This window comes from Saccoglossus kowalevskii, chromosome 19 (genome assembly GCF_978046115.1).
Source record: "Saccoglossus kowalevskii chromosome 19, keSacKowa6.1, whole genome shotgun sequence".
NCBI lineage: Eukaryota > Metazoa > Hemichordata > Enteropneusta > Harrimaniidae > Saccoglossus > Saccoglossus kowalevskii.
Window position 1 is genome coordinate 7,194,637 of NC_140659.1, and position 19,233 is coordinate 7,213,869.

The 19,233-nt window shown below is 34.8% G+C and overlaps 1 protein-coding gene and 1 long non-coding RNA gene across 5 annotated transcripts; one reads left to right on the forward strand and one right to left on the reverse strand.

Moving 5' to 3' along the window:
- Positions 1-168: 168 nt before the first annotated feature.
- Positions 169-17,487, reverse strand: LOC100367069 (poly(U)-binding-splicing factor PUF60-like). 4 transcript variants are annotated; one of them, XM_085493831.1, is made up of 14 exons: positions 17,380-17,487; positions 15,743-15,818; positions 14,993-15,099; positions 12,985-13,096; positions 12,420-12,637; positions 11,605-11,877; positions 11,116-11,243; positions 10,528-10,596; positions 9,802-9,904; positions 6,884-6,988; positions 6,298-6,460; positions 5,471-5,685; positions 3,951-4,140; positions 169-3,359 (listed from the first exon to the last, which is right to left on the reverse strand). In XM_085493831.1, the coding sequence occupies exons 5-14, from the start codon at positions 12,603-12,605 to the stop codon at positions 3,250-3,252; spliced, it is 1,542 nt and encodes a 513-aa protein (XP_085349957.1). In that variant the 5' UTR covers positions 12,606-12,637; positions 12,985-13,096; positions 14,993-15,099; positions 15,743-15,818; positions 17,380-17,487; the 3' UTR covers positions 169-3,249. The 4 variants fall into 4 exon arrangements, with proteins under 4 accessions (XP_085349957.1, XP_085349956.1, XP_085349955.1 ...); XM_085493830.1 differs by having other exon boundaries at positions 12,985-15,099; XM_085493829.1 differs by having other exon boundaries at positions 12,985-15,105.
- Positions 7,250-8,358, forward strand: LOC146730249 (uncharacterized). Its single transcript, XR_014927444.1, has 2 exons — positions 7,250-7,479; positions 8,100-8,358. It is a non-coding gene; the product is annotated as an uncharacterized LOC146730249 (long non-coding RNA).
- Positions 17,488-19,233: the final 1,746 nt, after the last annotated feature.

Sequence of the window (19,233 nt, forward strand, 5' to 3'; positions counted from 1 at the left end):
ATCAGAGACATGCAAAGAAATCTAATAATGGTTTCACAGAGGTGGGATTTTTCTGTTCAAATCTATAAGGCTGACTCTCAGTAAGCAGACAGTAACCAGATTATTATAAAACGCATGAAATGTGGGTACATACCTCAAGTCACATTAACACAAAAGACAACATACCGGTTATTTACTAAAACCTTGACAAAGAATTTATTGAAACAAAAATAGACAATTTAAGACAGTATTAACACGCATGAAGTTTTTCACTGTACAAGGAATAAACCACGAGTGTGGGGTAGATTTGCATACAGTCTCTTGTTATTTTTTGGTGTTTTTCATAAATGTATAAATGGGTTACAGCAAAATAAACAATGTTTTGTGGTAACTCAGTTTTCACCATTTATATACTCTTATTTCATTGGAAAAACAACAAAAAATAAACAAGAGACTGTATGCAAGTCTAGTGTAAGGGAAAATACGTGTAAAAATATAAATATACGTCATATACTGCAAAAGTAATTACTGATTATGTAAATTATATACTGAACAGGGTATTATAAGGATATCATTCCTTCAGTGACAATAGGTGATTTTCCGTTCAACTGCGAGATGCATGAAAGACACGCGTCGACCGATCTTCGACAGAGGAATATTGCTTTCGAATACCCTGACTTAATCGAAATTGTCTATCATCAAATGTGTAGAGCACATTATTAAGCATGGAAATTTCCCCCAAAATATGTTCCAGTTTGTCGAATCACACGCGATGTTTGACGCCACTATGACCTTTGTTTGTCCTGTTTTTACGTTCGATTTCACGCATAACGCGTGATTCTCGCAGTGAACGGAAAATGGTCTTTAGGGATGTGTTAGATGGGTTTTATGCTTGGGTGTACAGGATTGGCACGTAATTAAAACTTAATTTGTGGAAATACAGTAAACTTTTCATTAACTTTTTAATCTCCATAATTTTTTTAGCCAACAGTCCAATATATTTTTTAGTATTTTTATACAATAAATCAAAACCAAGTGGACATAATTTTGCTTTGCAAACCAGTCCTGAACATTACAACATGTGTAAATTCTGAAAAGTCACATAAGCTGACATTTTTATTTAAAGTGTTAACTAGACCATAAACATCATTTTTAGAGGTAGTGTTAACTTAAATTATTTGATTGTTAAGTGGTTGTATTATTAGAGTAATAATCCATGACAACATTAACTACATTTCTCATCAGGACAAAAAAACCAACAAGGTGACAGACTGTTTGGTAGAATATGAACGTATCATTTCCAGTCAAGTGGCTGAATTTATAGATAAAAATAAATCATTTGCCAAAATGAGATGGTCTAACTAATCAAGGTATTAGAGTACAATCAATTCGACAGTGCTGCAAATAGGTAAATGTATACACTTTAACCTCAATATAATGAACACCGTTATAATGAATTTCCTGATATAACGACAAACCCAATGTATTGTGTGCTTCAAAAAAGTGAACATTTCACTATAACAAACTAATTGCATGTTCCCCAACAGTGTATTTGAAACATAAAAAATACATGACTATGATAAAAACATCACATCAAATAACTCTGAATACCGACTGATATTTGTTCATAGATGTGTCTATTCATATTGCATCTCTCCGATAGAAGCATACATAAATTATAAACTGCACCAACTGTAACACAATCATTGAGTTCAAGTCGAATTCAAATTTTGTATTGAGTATGTTACTGCACATATGTGAAATGTACTGCGGGATAGAATATAATCAAAAACTTTTTTGCAGAAAAACTCACTAAATGTACACAAGGTTTCAGCATTGGCAGTTCTATAGGAGATACGAAAAAATAATTTCACTGAAGAAACCAATGAAAATTTTGTTCGTTGACCATATCATGGCAGTACTGAAAACAATAAGACTAATCTTCAATTTTGCTAGAACGTCTTTAAGACTTGACTATAAACACGTCATTTACAAAGTATATGCATGGATAGTAGCACAGTCAGCTGGCATCGGTGTCGCTGGGTGTATATGATAGAGGGAAGTTGTGCAACCAAATTTGCAGAGTTCGCAGTTTTTCGCTGATAACAAAATAACTAAGGCAAAAACTCGCGGTTTTTCAGCATTTTTGTAATAAGGACATTATTCTCTATCAATAATCCGCCCAAAACAGAAACATTTCTACTAATTCTGTTTTTTCGAAAAAACCTGCGATTAGGCTGCGAAGTAATGTTGAAGGGAAAATTTAAATGCAGGAATAGCAAAAACTTTAAAAAAAACTTCTGATAGCATTTTAATAAATATGAGGAAAGAATGAACTTCTGATGAAGGACAGTTCCGTTACGCATAGGGATGTTGTTTTCCACAATATCAGTAGTTATGTGAACAGTGTTTTATTACCATGTATGGAAATGCTTAGTCTCGGTATTCTAGGCTTTGTACATTGTGATGAGTGAACTGGCCATAGTCTAATAATGTACTATGTTTGAGTTTTGTGTTACCAGTGTTCTCACCAAGAAATGAACATGAAGCATTTTGTTCCCTTTATAGTGAAGACAGTGTACTTAAATGTTTATTATGGTTGAATTTTATTATGAATTGCAATTTTTTTACATTTTTGTGAGACAATATGTCTAACAAGTGTAACAAAAATCTGGGACAAAAAATTTAACCATATTGTGTCTGGTGAGAACACTAAACAATACATTTTTCAATCACATTGGACTCCATATCATTACGGCATGACTGTTGCACTATAAATACATATAATTCTGATGCAAAAAATAACATACCAAATTTCATGGAGGATCTGTAGCTGTTACCTTATTACATGCAGTTTTCATTTTGAAATGAATATGTTTCAATCGCTTGATAACATTACTCACATTTTCAGTCGTAGGACCACTTCACAAAATCTTTTCCAACAAGGTTTCATTTTGAAACTTGTGCTAACAACTAATAGCTATGTACAACATTTTCCAACTTAAATTGTGTGAAAAATAAACTCTGTCCAATTATTTACACGTTTTCGGTCTGTTTTGGACTAACATTAAAAATTCTATGATACACATCGGCGATAGTAACTGTTGCGTAGAGTTGCTTCCTTCAAATGCAACATCCTTTCAACACGCTCATCTAATCCGTAACTAACAGGCTTCATACAGTCAACAGAAGGTAGCGAACTATGCTCTGTGGAAGGACGTGTGAAGGCAATATAATGTAAATTTCTTGAGATCTGCTAAGAACTTCAATCTACCCTGATAGGTCCCCTGCATCAAATTTTGCTTGGTCGTATGTCTCTCCTTTCACTAGCCGTCCTCCAAACCACCGACCATTCAATGATGCTATTGCTGTTTCAGCCTCTACAGAAAAATAAGACAGGCAATTGTCCATTAAATACAAATATACAGTAAAGATTCAACGTTAAAGGCTCTGAGATTGTGTTTGCTATTCCTTGTAGTTTGGACCCAATGACAGGAATGTAATATGTACACATGCAACAATGGTACACCTAATCCCCAAATTAGGATAATTGTCTTAGAATTGCGGGTCTGGGAAGCAGAATTAAGGATTAATGCAATCCCGTTGATAGGGGTAAAACACAATCACACCACCCAAATCAAGAAATACATTTTTTGGGCAACTAAAATTTTAACACTCTGAACACCAAAGTCAACTTCAGACATCATCCACAAAATAATTTCATTTACATTTGCTCTATTACACAAAAATGTTGAGAAATTTCAATTCTTTTTAACAAAAATTTGGAACAATGTCACCTTTTGTTCGTTTGATCTAAAATTAATATTGAATTCAGTGAAAATTAAAGACTATGTGAGTGGGAACAAATTCTGCTCTCAAAAAATAAAACAGAAACGTTTAATAATTAAGAACTGTGTCTGCATTTACAAAACTGATGTAATTCCGAATGTTAAATCAAAAACAGAACTCACCACTGGGCAAAGAAAATTCCACAAATATTTTTATAATAACTTCAGCATCTTCTTCTTCGCCTTGTTTTTCTTGATAAATAATAACCCGACTAACATTTCCAAATTTTCCACATTCTTCTGTCACCTCACCTTCAAGTTCATCGTCTAAATCTTCTATCGAAACCATGTTCAGTAGAACCATCACCCTGGACTGCAAACAAAACATGTTTGAAACTTACTATATGAACCAGTGAGGCTAAGGCTGATTCCTGGGACCAGAACATAACAGAAAGGATGGCAGGTTTCAGAACATGCTGACCCAACAAGCCTGCTCTTTTATATGAATGTCAAATGATATTATTCAATTTGACAAACATTTACAGTGACTGTACAGGTTTTTTTGAACTACTTTATTGCATGCATACATACTTTTGTAATGGTGTCATATGTCACCTGATCACCAGAGTGTATTGATATGTACAAGCCATGCATGGCACAGTCCCTTTTAGTTATCAAATTTATGAGATATAGTTTTGTTTATTATAGCTGGAATATAACCATGTCAGGAATATGATTATGATGATTGTTTAACATTAAAATGATTGACATTTGTATCTGATCGTCAAATGAGTACTTGTCCATATTGAGAGATATTGCTCTGGAACAGCATTAATTAAAACAAAATCAGCCATTTTGAATACATGTATATATCTATAACATGATGTACATGTATAATGAATATGTGAAATTTGAACATAATCGGTCAAAGCATGTCAGAGATATGGCACTAGAACCACATTCATTAAAACAAAATAGCCGCCAGTCAGCCATTATCAATCCGATCTGAAAAATGAAATGACATGCATCAGGAACCCATAATGTCTAATGTATGTTATAAGTTTGTTCGAAATCCATCCATAAATCCCAGAATAGCTTGATATCAGATGATTTTTTAGCACAAAAGTAGTCACAATTTGGCCATTTTGAATAGGACCGTCAAACCAATATATCTGTATATCTATGACACGATGTATAATGAATATTTCAAATTTGAACATAATCAGTCAAAAAAAGTCGATGATATGGCGGCCAGTCGGCCATTTTGAATCAGATCGTAAAACAAAGTGATGTGCATCAAGGTTCTATAATGTCCAACGTATATACCAAGTTTGAACAAAATCCATCTGTAAACAGCCAGGAAATGCTTGATTTTGATGATTTTTAGCACAGAAATGGACGCCATTCGGCCATCTTGAATCAGATCGTGAAACAAATTGACGTGCATATGTATAATATCATGTATGATGTGTGAAGTTTGATTGTGATTGGTCCAGGCATTTCTAAGATACAGGTCTGGACGCATGCACAGACGCACGCACACACGAACACACAGAGGTCAAAACATAAGTCCCTGTTTTCGGACTGCGTCTGAACGGTGACTAAAAATAATATTCTGATTACACAATTTATCTTTGTGAAATGATAAAAAAATGAGAAATATGTTCTACCACGAAACTGATGACATCACATTTTAAACTCACCTCAGTTTTCCGAAGTAATTTTTGCATCACCATATGCCTCGCACTACTCCCAGATATTGAAACATTCTCCTGTTCACTAAGTGTCTGAGGGAGTTCATTCTCGGCTTTTTCTTTTTCTTCCTCTTTTTCTTTTTTCTCTTGAATGGCAGCTGCTGCTGCTGCTATTGTTGTTGCTGACGGTGTTGAAGCTGCAGTAGTCTTGGCTGGTGTAACACCTGAAAGGCAGAAATTATAATTTATTACAAGGCTATGACTTGTCAAAGATTTCAGTGTTTCTAATGCAAAACTGTAATTCCATTTATTTTCACAAGCTTGATGCTATCAGCAGGGTTTTTTCTAGAAAAAATAAACAAGAGAGAGCACACACAGGCGATCAACCTGAATACGCCATATCTGAAGGTTTCTGATCCGTTTTAACGGTGTATCTATCGCCATTGAAATATTTTTAGAGTAATTTTAGTGTATTTAGTGTCCAGACACATTGTCAGCTGGTGTTACTGGGAAGTTTTCACAGAAAAAAATATATTTGAGAAAGATTTCATGTTGCTCAAGACATATTATGACTTGAAAGCTCGATCGACAATCCAGTAAGAGGGCGCCAGCCAAGAGTATCAGGGCTCAAGTAAGTACTCTCTGAAAGTACCATTGCTTTCTGTGAGCACCAGTGCTTTCTGCGAGCGCCAGTGCAATTTTCACTGAACAACTTTAATTATAAGAAATAAGAAAATTTACTAAGATCAAATTTTACTGCACATTTTGATGAAAGTCACTGAGCAGGTTTGTGCAATGTTGTTCAGATACAACACTGTACCAAAACGTTGTCTTACCTGTAATAACACCAGGTGCATTTGAAGCTAACACAGCCTGTTGAAATAGCCCAGGAGATGAAAATCCAGATGGGGAAGCAGTGACGATATTTGGCATTAAACTTTGTGAAGGTAAAGCAGGTGGTGCTGCACTGCCAGTTATACCAGCTACTGCATCTAATGCCTGTAAAACAAAGAAGATCACATTTTTATGTTTTGATGTGGCAAACTTAACTATAATGGATAATACAGCTAATCATACTACCAGGTACCTACTAAATGTACTGTGAAATACTTTGTTTTAGCTGAAAAGACTTGAGGTATTTTTATGTTATTTATTTTCACTAATTTTTGACAAGTTGAATGTAAAATTTAAGAAAAAAAGTTATATTTGCTGGATTTCATTTTCACTGAACTATACATTCTGCAAAAATGAATTTCTAGTGAAAAACTTTTATAGCACTTATGGGTGTTCTGAGGGCACAAGAGTTTCAGCATTATTTGTTATATAACTATTTGTTATCGTCCTTTGTGATATTTACAGTAATTTGACATCAAGGACATTCAAATATTGTAGTAACTGGAGCTGGAAAGTTTCATTACTGACCTGAATTTTAGCTGTAGCAGCTGCTGCGGCTACTGCTGCAGCAGGTGGCAGACCACTTGGTCCAACTGGTACTGGTGGTAGATGCTGTTGTGGAGGAGTTATTGCCTGTAAAGTTAAAACATAGAATCATTTCAGTGTTCTCCCCACATAGAACAAAGCATGGCGACACCGCCATGCTTGGCGACCCGGCCGCCACGCTTGGGCTCGAACTGCCATGCTTACAACTTCACCGCCATGCTAATAGGATGCATTGTTTACGTCCATTTGACCCGCTCACACGTAGCACTGCATAAATTATCACCGTCTACGCCACGGCGGTTTGAACTTGCCGGGACAAATCAAACAGTCCCATTGTTAAACACGTGTGAAGTACAGACGCTGTCAATGGGGAACAAATTGTCACTCAAGTTGCAAACACTGAGATGCTATATGACAAAACATGTAAAGGAAAAAAAGGTGATGCCGCCCGGCTAAAACGTACAATCACCGCTAGCACAGCACAGAAACGGAAGCGTGTAGAAACACGGAAACGGCGTGAGGCTGGTTTTGATGAGTCGTGGAAAAAGACATTTCCCTGGTTAAGGTCAATTGTTCAGGTAAGATTTCGTAATTTTAGAAATAAAATGCCAGTGTGTGTATGTTTTGCCGATCGTAAGAACACCGAACATGGTAGGCCTACACCGATTTCAATCAACATCTTAGACACAAGGCTGGTATAGACACGACATGAAAAAAAAACATCACTCGTTACTGTCAACTTTTTTTTAGATTATTTATGGATATCTTCATAGATTAATGGGTACGCGTATGTTATAATTTGTCCAAGCAAAAAAAAAAATCAAATTTTGTAATCTTCCGGTCACATGTTGACCTGTGTAGGTATTTCCAAGATGGCGGCCTGTCAACGTCTTGCGAACGACAGCTGCTATCATCACGCGCTATGATCGATGGAATCCCGATTTGTATACATAATTCTATCGTTACGTTTTAATTTTAATTGAATAGTGACCTCATGTTTTTTTTCCTCGAAATTCCCGAGTCTCCTTGTCATTGACCTGACAAAACCAACATGTAAACAACATGTTTTGCAGACGAAATGCTATCCATACGGCACTGGGTTCCCGATCGTGGCACAATTCAATCGTTATGTTTACATTTATTTGAACCTCAATCCTTATTGTGTTTTTTTTTATTATTTATCATTTTTTCCCACTAGGAATGTTGTGCAGTTAATGCTCAAAGCACAACATGATTGCAAAGAGTGGATCTTCTTTATGGAACAAAGTCCCGTGCAAGTCTACGACGATCGAGTTTAACTACAGTAAGGCAGCCAATGTTTGGAGCACAACAAAGTCAGAAGGATTAGTTTAGACTAAGTTTTATGGAACAGTTCACATTAAATGACGATCTTGTCAAATTATGGTATATTATGTAAAGTATTATGTAATTTAAATAAAGTCTCTCATACATTTTAATACTGTCTTGTATGTTTGTTTTTGTGAGAGTGAATCCTGACAAATATGCAAATTAGTATGCAAATTAGCATGCAAATTCGACCGCCATGCTTGCCTCTGAGCCTGGGGAGAACACTGCATTTGTTATTTTGGTTCATACAGGTTATACCATAACACAAACCAACAATTGGGTAATAGCAAGCAAAAAATGTTGGTCAAATTGTTTGGCAAGTCATTGTTTTGCAAATATTTGCAGCCATGGTAGAATCAAGCCCAAAACTTACTTAACCAATTATTTATATTATTTATTGTAATCCACTACACGTGTGTGTTTTTATTTGGTAGGAATCTCAAGTTAAAATCTCCAAAATTAAATTTGGTCAGCTTCTTGACATTAGAAGAGGTCATTAGAAAAAACAAACAAGATGATATACACGACTGTATGTAACTTCTAAAGGTCCAAACACAAATGTTGTGGTATCTGATTTCCTTTATATGCACTTATCTTGATTTTAAATTATGAATTTTATCTACAGTACATTACCCATTTCAATGTACAATTTTTTTTAATTTAGTAAATGACACATCAGGAAAGGAGTGTAACTAGATAGGTCAAGAGAAATTTGTGTGTCAATGACACTTCATCTTGGCCTAGAGGGCATACTGCTTAACATGCACTAAGCAGAATGTGATTGAAAGTGTAGAGAAAATACAAACAAGCAGCCTATCGGCTGAGATAGCTCCGCTGTTAGCAATGCACATTTCAATTAAAGAACTGAAGACATCATTAGAAAATGAACAATATGTATAGTATCAAAGCAATCAGACAGTTTTTAACAAGAAGTCGAAAATATCACTTTTTACCAAAAATTACAAAAATATTCACTAAAATTAGAGAATTGAAGACATCATCACAAAATGAACAAATCTGAGAGAGGTCCACATGTAGTACCTATATATGTAATATCAAAGCAATCGGACTTGCGGTTTTTAACAAGAAGTCGAAAATATCACTTTTTACCAAAAATTACAAAAATATTCACCAACATTAGAGAATTGAAGATATCATCACAAAATGAACAAATCTGAGAGAGGTCCACATGTAGTACCTATATATGTAATATCAAAGCAATCGGACTTGCGGTTTTTAACAAGAAGTCGAAAATATCACTTTTTACCAAAAATGACAAAAATATTCACCAAAAATAGAGAATTGAAGATATCAACATGAAATGAACAAACCTAAAAGAGGTCTACCCAAGGTACATATACACCAAGTATCAAAGCATTCAGGCTTGTAGTTTTCAAGAAGAAGTCAAAAAGTAAAACATTGACACGGACGACGACGGACAACAGGACGACGACGGACAATCACTCATATGATAAGCTCTGCTCGACAAAGTCGACAGCGGAGCTAAAAAGGAGTCTGGTCAGTTGAGATGAATTTAACTGTAAATATCTTACCCTTCCAACCCTTAGGTACTGTCCACCTAAGTCAAATAAATTCATAGAAGCTATTGCATCTTGTGCAGATTGGTTTCTCTCATACTCTATGAAACCATAGCCCCTACAGAACAAAAATGAGCAATAATGACATTCAAATATAATAAGAACCAATAGGTATGAACATTGATTATTGATACTGTATCAATCAATAGCAATAGCAAAATCAGTTGTACTTTAATGATCTACATCTAATAAAATAAAATTTTTGATTTAAATATGTCTCCAATAGCACAAATACGGTACACAAACACTGCAGTTTAGATCAATTTAAACTGGTATCCTCCTATAGAACCTGATTAATTTATTAATCTAGTGAGGTTTTTTATTGTAACAATGAGAAATTTATTCGATTTCTCATCACATCAGTAAAGAGAAGCCAGATACATCAGAGGTGGGAAATGCATTGAGAATTCAGTTACCTTTAAGACTTTGTAATGGGGCAAGGCAGTATTAGTAGTAAAAGCTACTGAGATTGTTTTATTACATTGCCTGCTGATGTGGAGGCTTTCAGCAGGTAACGCGTTAAGCAAGCCAATGTAGAAATGACAATATGTTCTGTGACTATTTATCACAGATAGAATCCATCCATTCTTGTTCCTCTCTGATATTGAAGGTGTGAGAAGCAGAATCTGAGATTTGCGCAATCCCTGTTAATTACAGAACGCTGTTTTTTGGTGTACTTACTTATGTTTGGATGGAATAGAATCAGTTGATAGCATACACATCTTTATTTTGCCAAAGGCTTCAAAAACGCTGAAAAAAACAAACTGTATAATGAGAAGACGGCAAGAAAATGGATTTCCTGAGTGACTGAGCCAGTGTGCAATTTACAATCAATTCCTACAATGTGGTACCAATTAAACTAGTTAGCAGTAGTTGACAACGTATTAATGTTAGTTAGTTAGCCAGTCAACAGTCTGGTTTGATATTTATGTTGGCTAAGGTGATAAACTATTGCAATGCTCAATAAAAATCTGGCAATAAATTACCGGTACTGTAAAGTCTGTATTAAAAGCTGCGGTTTCTATTAAAATGGTACAATGTAACAGAGGGGATGTAGCTTCTATCTACACATATGAAATAAGGTGAAGTTTTTGGTTCTCAATTGTTCAAAAAGAATGGGTGCAACTTCTATTAGGGATGCAGCATCTAATACAGGTTCTACAGTTCATGGGCTGCTTCGTTTTTTTTTATGACAGGTCTATCAACTTTTTGAAAGTCCACATTATTTTGATGTGCAAAGAACATTTACAGCCTGTTTTTCATAATTACCTTTTGATATCCTCTTCTGACAGATCGTGATGAACTGATGCAACATATATCCTATTGTACTGCTTCGCTTCCTCCATCACTTGATCAATAATAGGCTGTGCTTGAGGCATGTTGCTAGGACGTCCCACCTACATAGCAACGATAAAAATCAATTTACAGAGTTTAAGACAGTGGGTTTTGGACTTGAATCTCACAGAGTCATTGAAGGCAATTGCCTTTCTGCCATTCAAATTAGCCTAGGTACCTTTCAATAGTGCCTATGTGATTCAAATTCTTGTGGATGGAATAACGTCACAAAACTTTTATTTCTTGAATGGGCACCACTGTACATATATTTCTATGAGCTCTGTGCAAGCTGCTATGGAATGCCAGATGAAAGGTCTTCTATGGCATTCTGAATGGTAAACACATCGCCCATTGATCATTTTTTTTCTATTTATTTGTCTATCTGTGGAAACAATAATTTCATCAAAATGTTAAGTGTATTACCTTGATATTACGTCCACCAATCATAACACCATTCATCTGTTCTAATGCCAACTGAGCTGCTTCTGGTAAATCATACTCAACAAAAGCAAAACCTTTATGTTTCATTGTAACTGGATCCCAAGACAGATTGATGTTCTTGATTGGACCAAATGGAAGAAATGCTTGCTTGATGGTGTCTTCTCTTAGTTCAAAATTGATGGATCCCACATAAACACGGCACATCAAAGCTAACGCACGCTGCCTCTGAGCTGCCATTTGTAAATTTGTCATTTGCTGTGGAAAAGTTAGAAATGCACTTTGTTGACGAGATTGATTTTAAAATCATTTTATTAAAATATGGCATACCAACAATGAAAGTGTGTGAAATTCAGAATTCAATGAGTAGCTCTGGGGATGTGGACATAAAAAACGTAGGCAGCTTATTTACTAGCTGGGTTTTTTTGCTTAGAAGATGATAATTTTTTAACCCAAAATGACAAATACGTTTGCTAAAAATAGAGAATTGAAGGCATCATCACAAAATGAACATGCATACCAAATATCAAAGCAATTGAGCTGGTAGTTTTTGAAAAAAGGTCAAAGTATTTTTGAGTAAACTGACAAAAATATTTTCTAAAAATAGTAAATTGAAGATATCGTCACCAAAATATTAAATCTGATAGAGGTCCACCATGGTACCTACATATTAAGTAACAAAGCAATTGTTTGTTGACTTTGATGCAGGATGACGAACAATCACTTATATGTAAGGCTTTGCTCTGTCATCTTGGATGACAGTAGAGCTCATAAAAAAAAGAAAAAAAAGTTTAACAAACCTGCTGTTGATGAGCGAGTGTTTGTTTCACCAGCACACTCTTGATACTTTGTTCCATTGCATATTTTTTGGCTTTTGTCAAGAAATCCTGCTGTCCTTCAGTCAACCTAGGTAACCCATGTGGACCATCTTTCTTGGCACCTGGACCCGCCAACACAGGCCCATTTTGTTCAGCAAAAACTGGCATTGGAGAGGGGCTTCTCCTTGAGAAGTTTGGATCTGTAAATGAAGCAAACAGTGTTAGTTTGTTTCCATGGTAATAGATACTCCATTCACACACAAATATGACTCCGACTTTGTACAAAAATATTCATGTGAAACGCCGAAAAGCGACATCTAGAATTTTAAGATATCCTCGCACTGACAGTGGATATGTGAATGAAGCACTGCCAACCAACTTGAATGATAAATCACATAGACCATGCTTCATTCCCAAATACAAGGTTAAATACCCATTAACACCAGAAATGTTACAAAAAACCTATTATTCAATAAACGATATGCAAAACAAGACTAGGTAGTGCAGCATTGATATATAGTTATTCAACCAACTTATATAAGTTTACCAAGAGTGTCATGGCATTTGTTGTTTAGCCTATTTTAGGAAGGCTAGTTGCAAACTAGATTTGTAGACCATGTTCGCCTGTTTTTTCATTCATGTTTCCTCCTTCTTAATAACTAGATCAATGCATAAAAACACACAGAAAAAAAAAGAGAATAGGTTGGGGGGGAAAAACATGAATGGTTAGTACAATGGGTGTATGTCGGTTAGGCCAATCTGTAGAATACTGTAATGAAAGGTGGGAGTGGGTGCAGTTGTGGATTACTAAGTCATGCCAGCTAGATATATGCAGGGATGAGAATGAGAATTTTAATTTTCAGCTGAAAGTAAAGTAGTCGGGGTCCAAGAACCGTAGTTGATCAAAACAAACAGACATTGTGCCTTTCCCGTGACCGCGCACTTGCCGATGAAGTCACTCAATTTTTTAGTTACCACTTCATCTTTCTTCCCGATTTGCATGGTCAAAGTCACTTCCTTGTCAAACCATGCCCAACGAAATTTGTTCCTAATGTCTTTATCGATCTCTCGCACAGCTGACTCATTGTCTTTAGTAACCAATTTCACCATTATCGCTGCATGAAACTTGTAAACAACGATCCAATGCAGCTAACAATTGAAACAATAAAATGGTGCCAATGATGAAAAGAAAAATGAAAGCTCTTCACTGATTGGCCAGTCAGAGCGAACCCAGTCAATCGTGTTAGATATTACTTCGAACACTTTGAAACCACTTTGGATTTTACGATTGCACTGATGAAAAGAGTCGCGAACATTCCGCATTGGAGACACCGTGAGTTGTCTCACGTCGACCATACACTGATACAGGCCTCTTGCAGCAACAATGACGCGCATTTACTTCTGGTGAATGAACAAGATTTCTATTCTTTGTGACACCCCCATAAATTTTTCTTTTCGGATTTAGATCTTTCAGAAAATCGATCCCTGGGGCTTAGAAATCCGTGGAAAATTCTCATCCCTGTATATGACCTGTTTAGTGGATTACTTTTAGCGACTTAGTAAAAAACAACATAATAGATCTCTGCCAGAGGTTGACTCTGATCTAGGTAATATTCTACCAAGATTGTAATTTTCTTTTCCAATGATTTTATTCACGGCTTTGGGTCAAGTTGAGTGGACAATTATTGGACTCTAACTCATTTAACGTAATTTATGAACACTTTATCTACATGGATGTAGTTTTGAATAAATAACTATCAAAAGAACCCAACCATGTAATTTCAAATACTGTAAAGGGGGTAATTATTCACTGGGTTTTAATTTAGCTTATTTCGCTGACTGGAAAAATGCGCTAAATTAAAACACAGTGAATATGTAAAATTTAGCATAGAACACATTATCTAAATGACGAAACCGTGAATTTAAAACCCGCTGAATATGACTGAAATGCTAAATCAGTGAAATTTAAACCCAGGGAAAATTAGTCATTTTACAGTATACAAGTACAGTCATCTTTCTAAATAATAACCTTAAATTCTCTGTAATACTAAAATTGATGGGGAGGATAGTCCTGGTTCCACTCAACTTGATACATGCTCTCTACGTTTCTAAATAAAACAAGGCCATTCCACGTCTAACAATGAAAACAAGCACAACAAAAAGTTCAATCACTGGTCGTACTTGGATACAAATTCTGAGAAGAAGTGCAGACCACAACTCATCCCTAGTCTGAAAGCATTATGTTACTTTGATTTATGATTTAGTTATTACAGACAAGAAGTTTTCGCAAAGGACAAAATAAAAGCGTTCAAACCAGGGACAAGAAAAAATCTACAGGCATCATCACTAGTAAAACCTCCATGAAATATTACATTATCAATTTTGCTAAAATGTCCGAATATGTGAAAGGCCAAAGAACAATGATTTTACTGAAGTATTTGCAAAAATAGCAGTTGAATTAAAACCTTCGTACAACACAATAATACCGAGAAAAACAAATCTTTGAGATTGTCTATGTAAACAATGGGGAGTCAATAATACTCTTGTAAACTAACATAAACGTGTAATAACAATGTTGCCTCATGGTGATTGGAGGGGTGGCCTCAGCAGGCACAATGTACCATAGCAAGTTGCGATTCTCGGGAAACTGCATCCTTCAAATCTATAACTTAAGAAAAAATGCACAGAAAGACAAAAAAAAAGAAAAAGAAAGAAAAACATAATTAACAATTGCATGTCAGTGATTGGGAATGACGCTTTTGCTAATGATAGGAAACCATGTAGTATTCACCCCTTGAAGTCAACTTTTGGCACCTTTCACTAAGTAAAGCTGCATCATTTGTTTTTATATTTATTCTAAATTTCAATTCAAACCAATTTGATCTAAACTCAACAATAAATTGTAGAAAAAAATTGTAAAATGACGCACCAAAATCATAGCACAAATAAAAGAGGACTTTCAACGGGTTATACAAACTGAGCAACATCATACAAACGTTAGTGATGTTGATAAACAAAATAAGCCTGGGTTAAGTCAAAAAACATATAATGCTAACCAATTATCAGTCAAAAAATTAATACATATAACAAAAGTATGGTACAGACACTGGTCTAACCAAACATAGGTTAGACAATGTCATACAATACTTAACAATGGTAGGGGTGCAAAGGAAAGGCGTTTTTACATGAAGATTGAAAACCTTACAATGTTGGTGTGGTTTCATGTCAAGTGCAAGAGAACTGACATAACTGGCACAAAGACTGACAACAATCATGTAAACAAATTTATGCTACTGTATAGTTACCTTTCATACCGTCTTCCAGTTTGATCATCTTTGCCTCTGGTTCACCAATATCACCAACACCAGCCGCTGCCAACATCTGTAACACAACAGTCGGGTAAGTTACAAGGAATGCGATAAAATTGAATAAATTTCAGTTAAATTAATTTATATACAACTACATCTGCATTTACCATAGGATCATTAAAAAAAGAACTAGAAAGTAACACTCTTAAATTGTTTAAAATTACAAAAGATAAACATGTAGGACGTAAGAGAGACAAAAATATCAACAATCAAAACTACATGCTCTGCTGACAGGAAATTTAAAAATCTCCAGTTTACAACCAAATTCCTAGTAACATGTATAAATATTCAACACACTGCTCTCAACTGTATTGTTTCATCTCGCACACTTTAAAACATATCATCATTCCGCATACCACCGTTTACCATGGAACAACAAGAAGACCACAGTCCAGGCGTTTTCCTGAGCAGTTATTTCGCCCATCTTGCACGGCAAATATCGCATATATATCTTTTAGTTAGAGACAAGGAAATAAAAAAATAGCAGAAACACAATTTGTTACAATATGAAATTGGAATAGCAGTCAGTTCACAACGATAAAATTGTTACTAAAATGATTTGATAACAATACTTGGAATTATGTGGTATGAATCGTGTGATAGAAATAGAAAAATCCAATAATTAACTAAGGTGTATCCAACAATACAGCTACACCCAGTCAGGATTTTATAATTCAACACACTCAATATGAACACTAAATGCTCATTTCGTAGACATTTTCTGTGACATAAACTACAAAATATAGGTCAAATCTGGAGACATTGTTTTGCAAAATTTACAGCAGTAGAGAAGGTTTCCCATAGAGCTTAAACTTCATGGAGAAATCAAACGCAATTGCCTTGATGTCCAAAAAATTTGCCCTAAAAAATAGATTTCCAATATGTTACTAAAATATTTTTTTAATTAAATTTTGTCTTCAAAATAGGATCTCTCAATTCAAAGTCCAAGCACTGCACGACACGAAATACTTTCCTGCTCGATAGACATCGCAATAAATTAAAACATTTCATTTTACGCCAACACGAGGAAAAAGTGGACACAAACATTTCACATATTGTGTGGAATTTACATCTACTGACTCGAGGGCACTTATTGTATCTATCTAAAGCGACACGTAATCGAATATAGTTAATAACTGAACGATAAACATTTTTTTGGCAACTGTTGTAATAATATTTACATGTGCTCATCTAACGTCGATGATTCATTCAGTCAGTCAGTGAATGAATAAATTAAAATACCATCGCCGGATTAGCATGTCTGATCCCTTCCAAATAATAGTTTAAATCAGTCGGCATCATGACTATCAGGTTAAGATCTATCTAAAACGATTAAAAAACTCGTGAACATTTATAAAAACAAGCAAATATAACAATTCGAGCCGAAACATTCCAGAAACTTGTGTAGATTTTCTAAATCCAAAATGGCGTTCACAAAAGGAAAAAAACCTGACAGGCAAATCTAATTTCTGCACGTAAAACGTTATATCAATCACGGACGAATTTATAACAATAGAATGAAAAAGCGTCGTATGATGTGCGGATGTCATATATTGGTATAATAGTTAACTTACCTGGGCAAAATCCCCGTTATGCTGTTCAAAAGACATCTGCATATTTAATTTCGTTTCGTTCAGATAGCGTCTTGTGGTAAATACAGTCACGTGACTTACCTCGCACATGGGTACTTGATGAGGGCGCTTGTTTAGTGGAGGCTTTGATATCAGATGCATTGGGTACATCACTTTACTGTCAGCAAACTAATAATGCCGCCATTATAGAAAATAGTTTTCTATATACAGAGCAACAACAAATTAAACTTATACAAAAAATTAGGAATGATAAATATGATTTTGAAAAAGGTACATTACAAATAAAAAAATATCTGCATATTTCTTGCCGGTTGAATTTGGCAGACATTCAGGGATAAGAGAAGAAAAACTATGTAAAATCCATGATTTTACAAAGATTACCTATTTCATTGTCAATTTCAATATTGATGATCTATTAATTGATTGAAATTCTCTCCAGTTGTGAAAACTTTATCCTTTCAAATTTTGCTTTTTTTTGCATTTTAGATTTGTTGTAAAGTCTTTTGCTCTTTTGGATATTACCGGTACCTTACTTTTGTTTGTGTACGTTCCCTCAGGGGACTGGATACTTGCATTGGTCATGATGCTGGCAATATAACAATGTACAATGTGATTTTTTTTTATTCTATATGTAAATTATGTTTTACTGTACCGATACCATAGTATATTAACTGTCAAGCAATTCTATTTTTCCACACTTGCACCTATCCTCACCAACAGATTCAATCGGTTGCATAGGTTTGCATCAGGAGTATCGGTAGGACATAAAATACCCGCACTTAATGCAAATCTCATTATGGGGATGTGCCACCCTTTGGAGGTCGTAATTTTTAGCTTTTTGATCTAGAATGGGATATAGATTTGCTTGCCTTTAGGTCCAATATCAGGTTTGCCTGGCAAGGATGGAGCCGGGGGACGAGGTCAGTTTTTTTAATTTCCATGTATTTACCCGTGTTTTAGTACATATACTTTTATTTACAAGTAGATTCAACCTATACTTGAATAAATTTGACAATTTGGTATCTGATGGGATATACAGAATCACCATTTGAATTATAATGGGGTATGGTTTTAAATTTTGAAAGCTGATGATCAGTATTTACAAATTTACAAAGTTTATAAATGGCAGCTTTTTACCCTTGTGTATCATTTGTTGTTTCAAGCACGTTATTTAATTTAGTAATGTCCCTCTGGTGTTATATGATTTACTGTAAAATACTTTTAAAATAATTAGTTTTCGCAGAAAAAGCATTTTGGCCATTTATTTTTTTTGATTTTCAATATTAGGAACATAGGTTTTATATTCACTTATTCATTCTTTCAGCGAAAATAAATTTACTTTACAGCATTAAAGTCATCACCCCTCCCAGTTTATTTAAAGAAAACCTGAATATTTTGGGCTTTGAGGTGCAGTCACCACTCCCAAAATTTTGTTTGTTGGAATTTACAATAGATTTTGTGACATAGAACATTTAAGTATCAAAGCAGTATTGTCACTATAGCTTAGCGGACAATATTAAATAGGAAAATGAATACATTTTCAGGTGATCCAGGAATTTATCTTGACAGTTCAAATGCCATACCGGTACCACTGTTGAATTCAAGACTGATGGATAATCAACAAAGGCATTGTGATTGGTCAAATGATATTAATTTCATTTCAAATTCATAAGAGGTTCAGGTTTATTTCACACAAAAAAACATTCATATTTTGAAAATAATTGTAAAAATTTTGTAAAAAACTAAAATTTGTATAAAAGTGCACCCAAACCATAGATTGGATATCCCCAAATCAAATATTGGAGTTTTGTGGGGGCTAAAATATTTGTCAGGGCA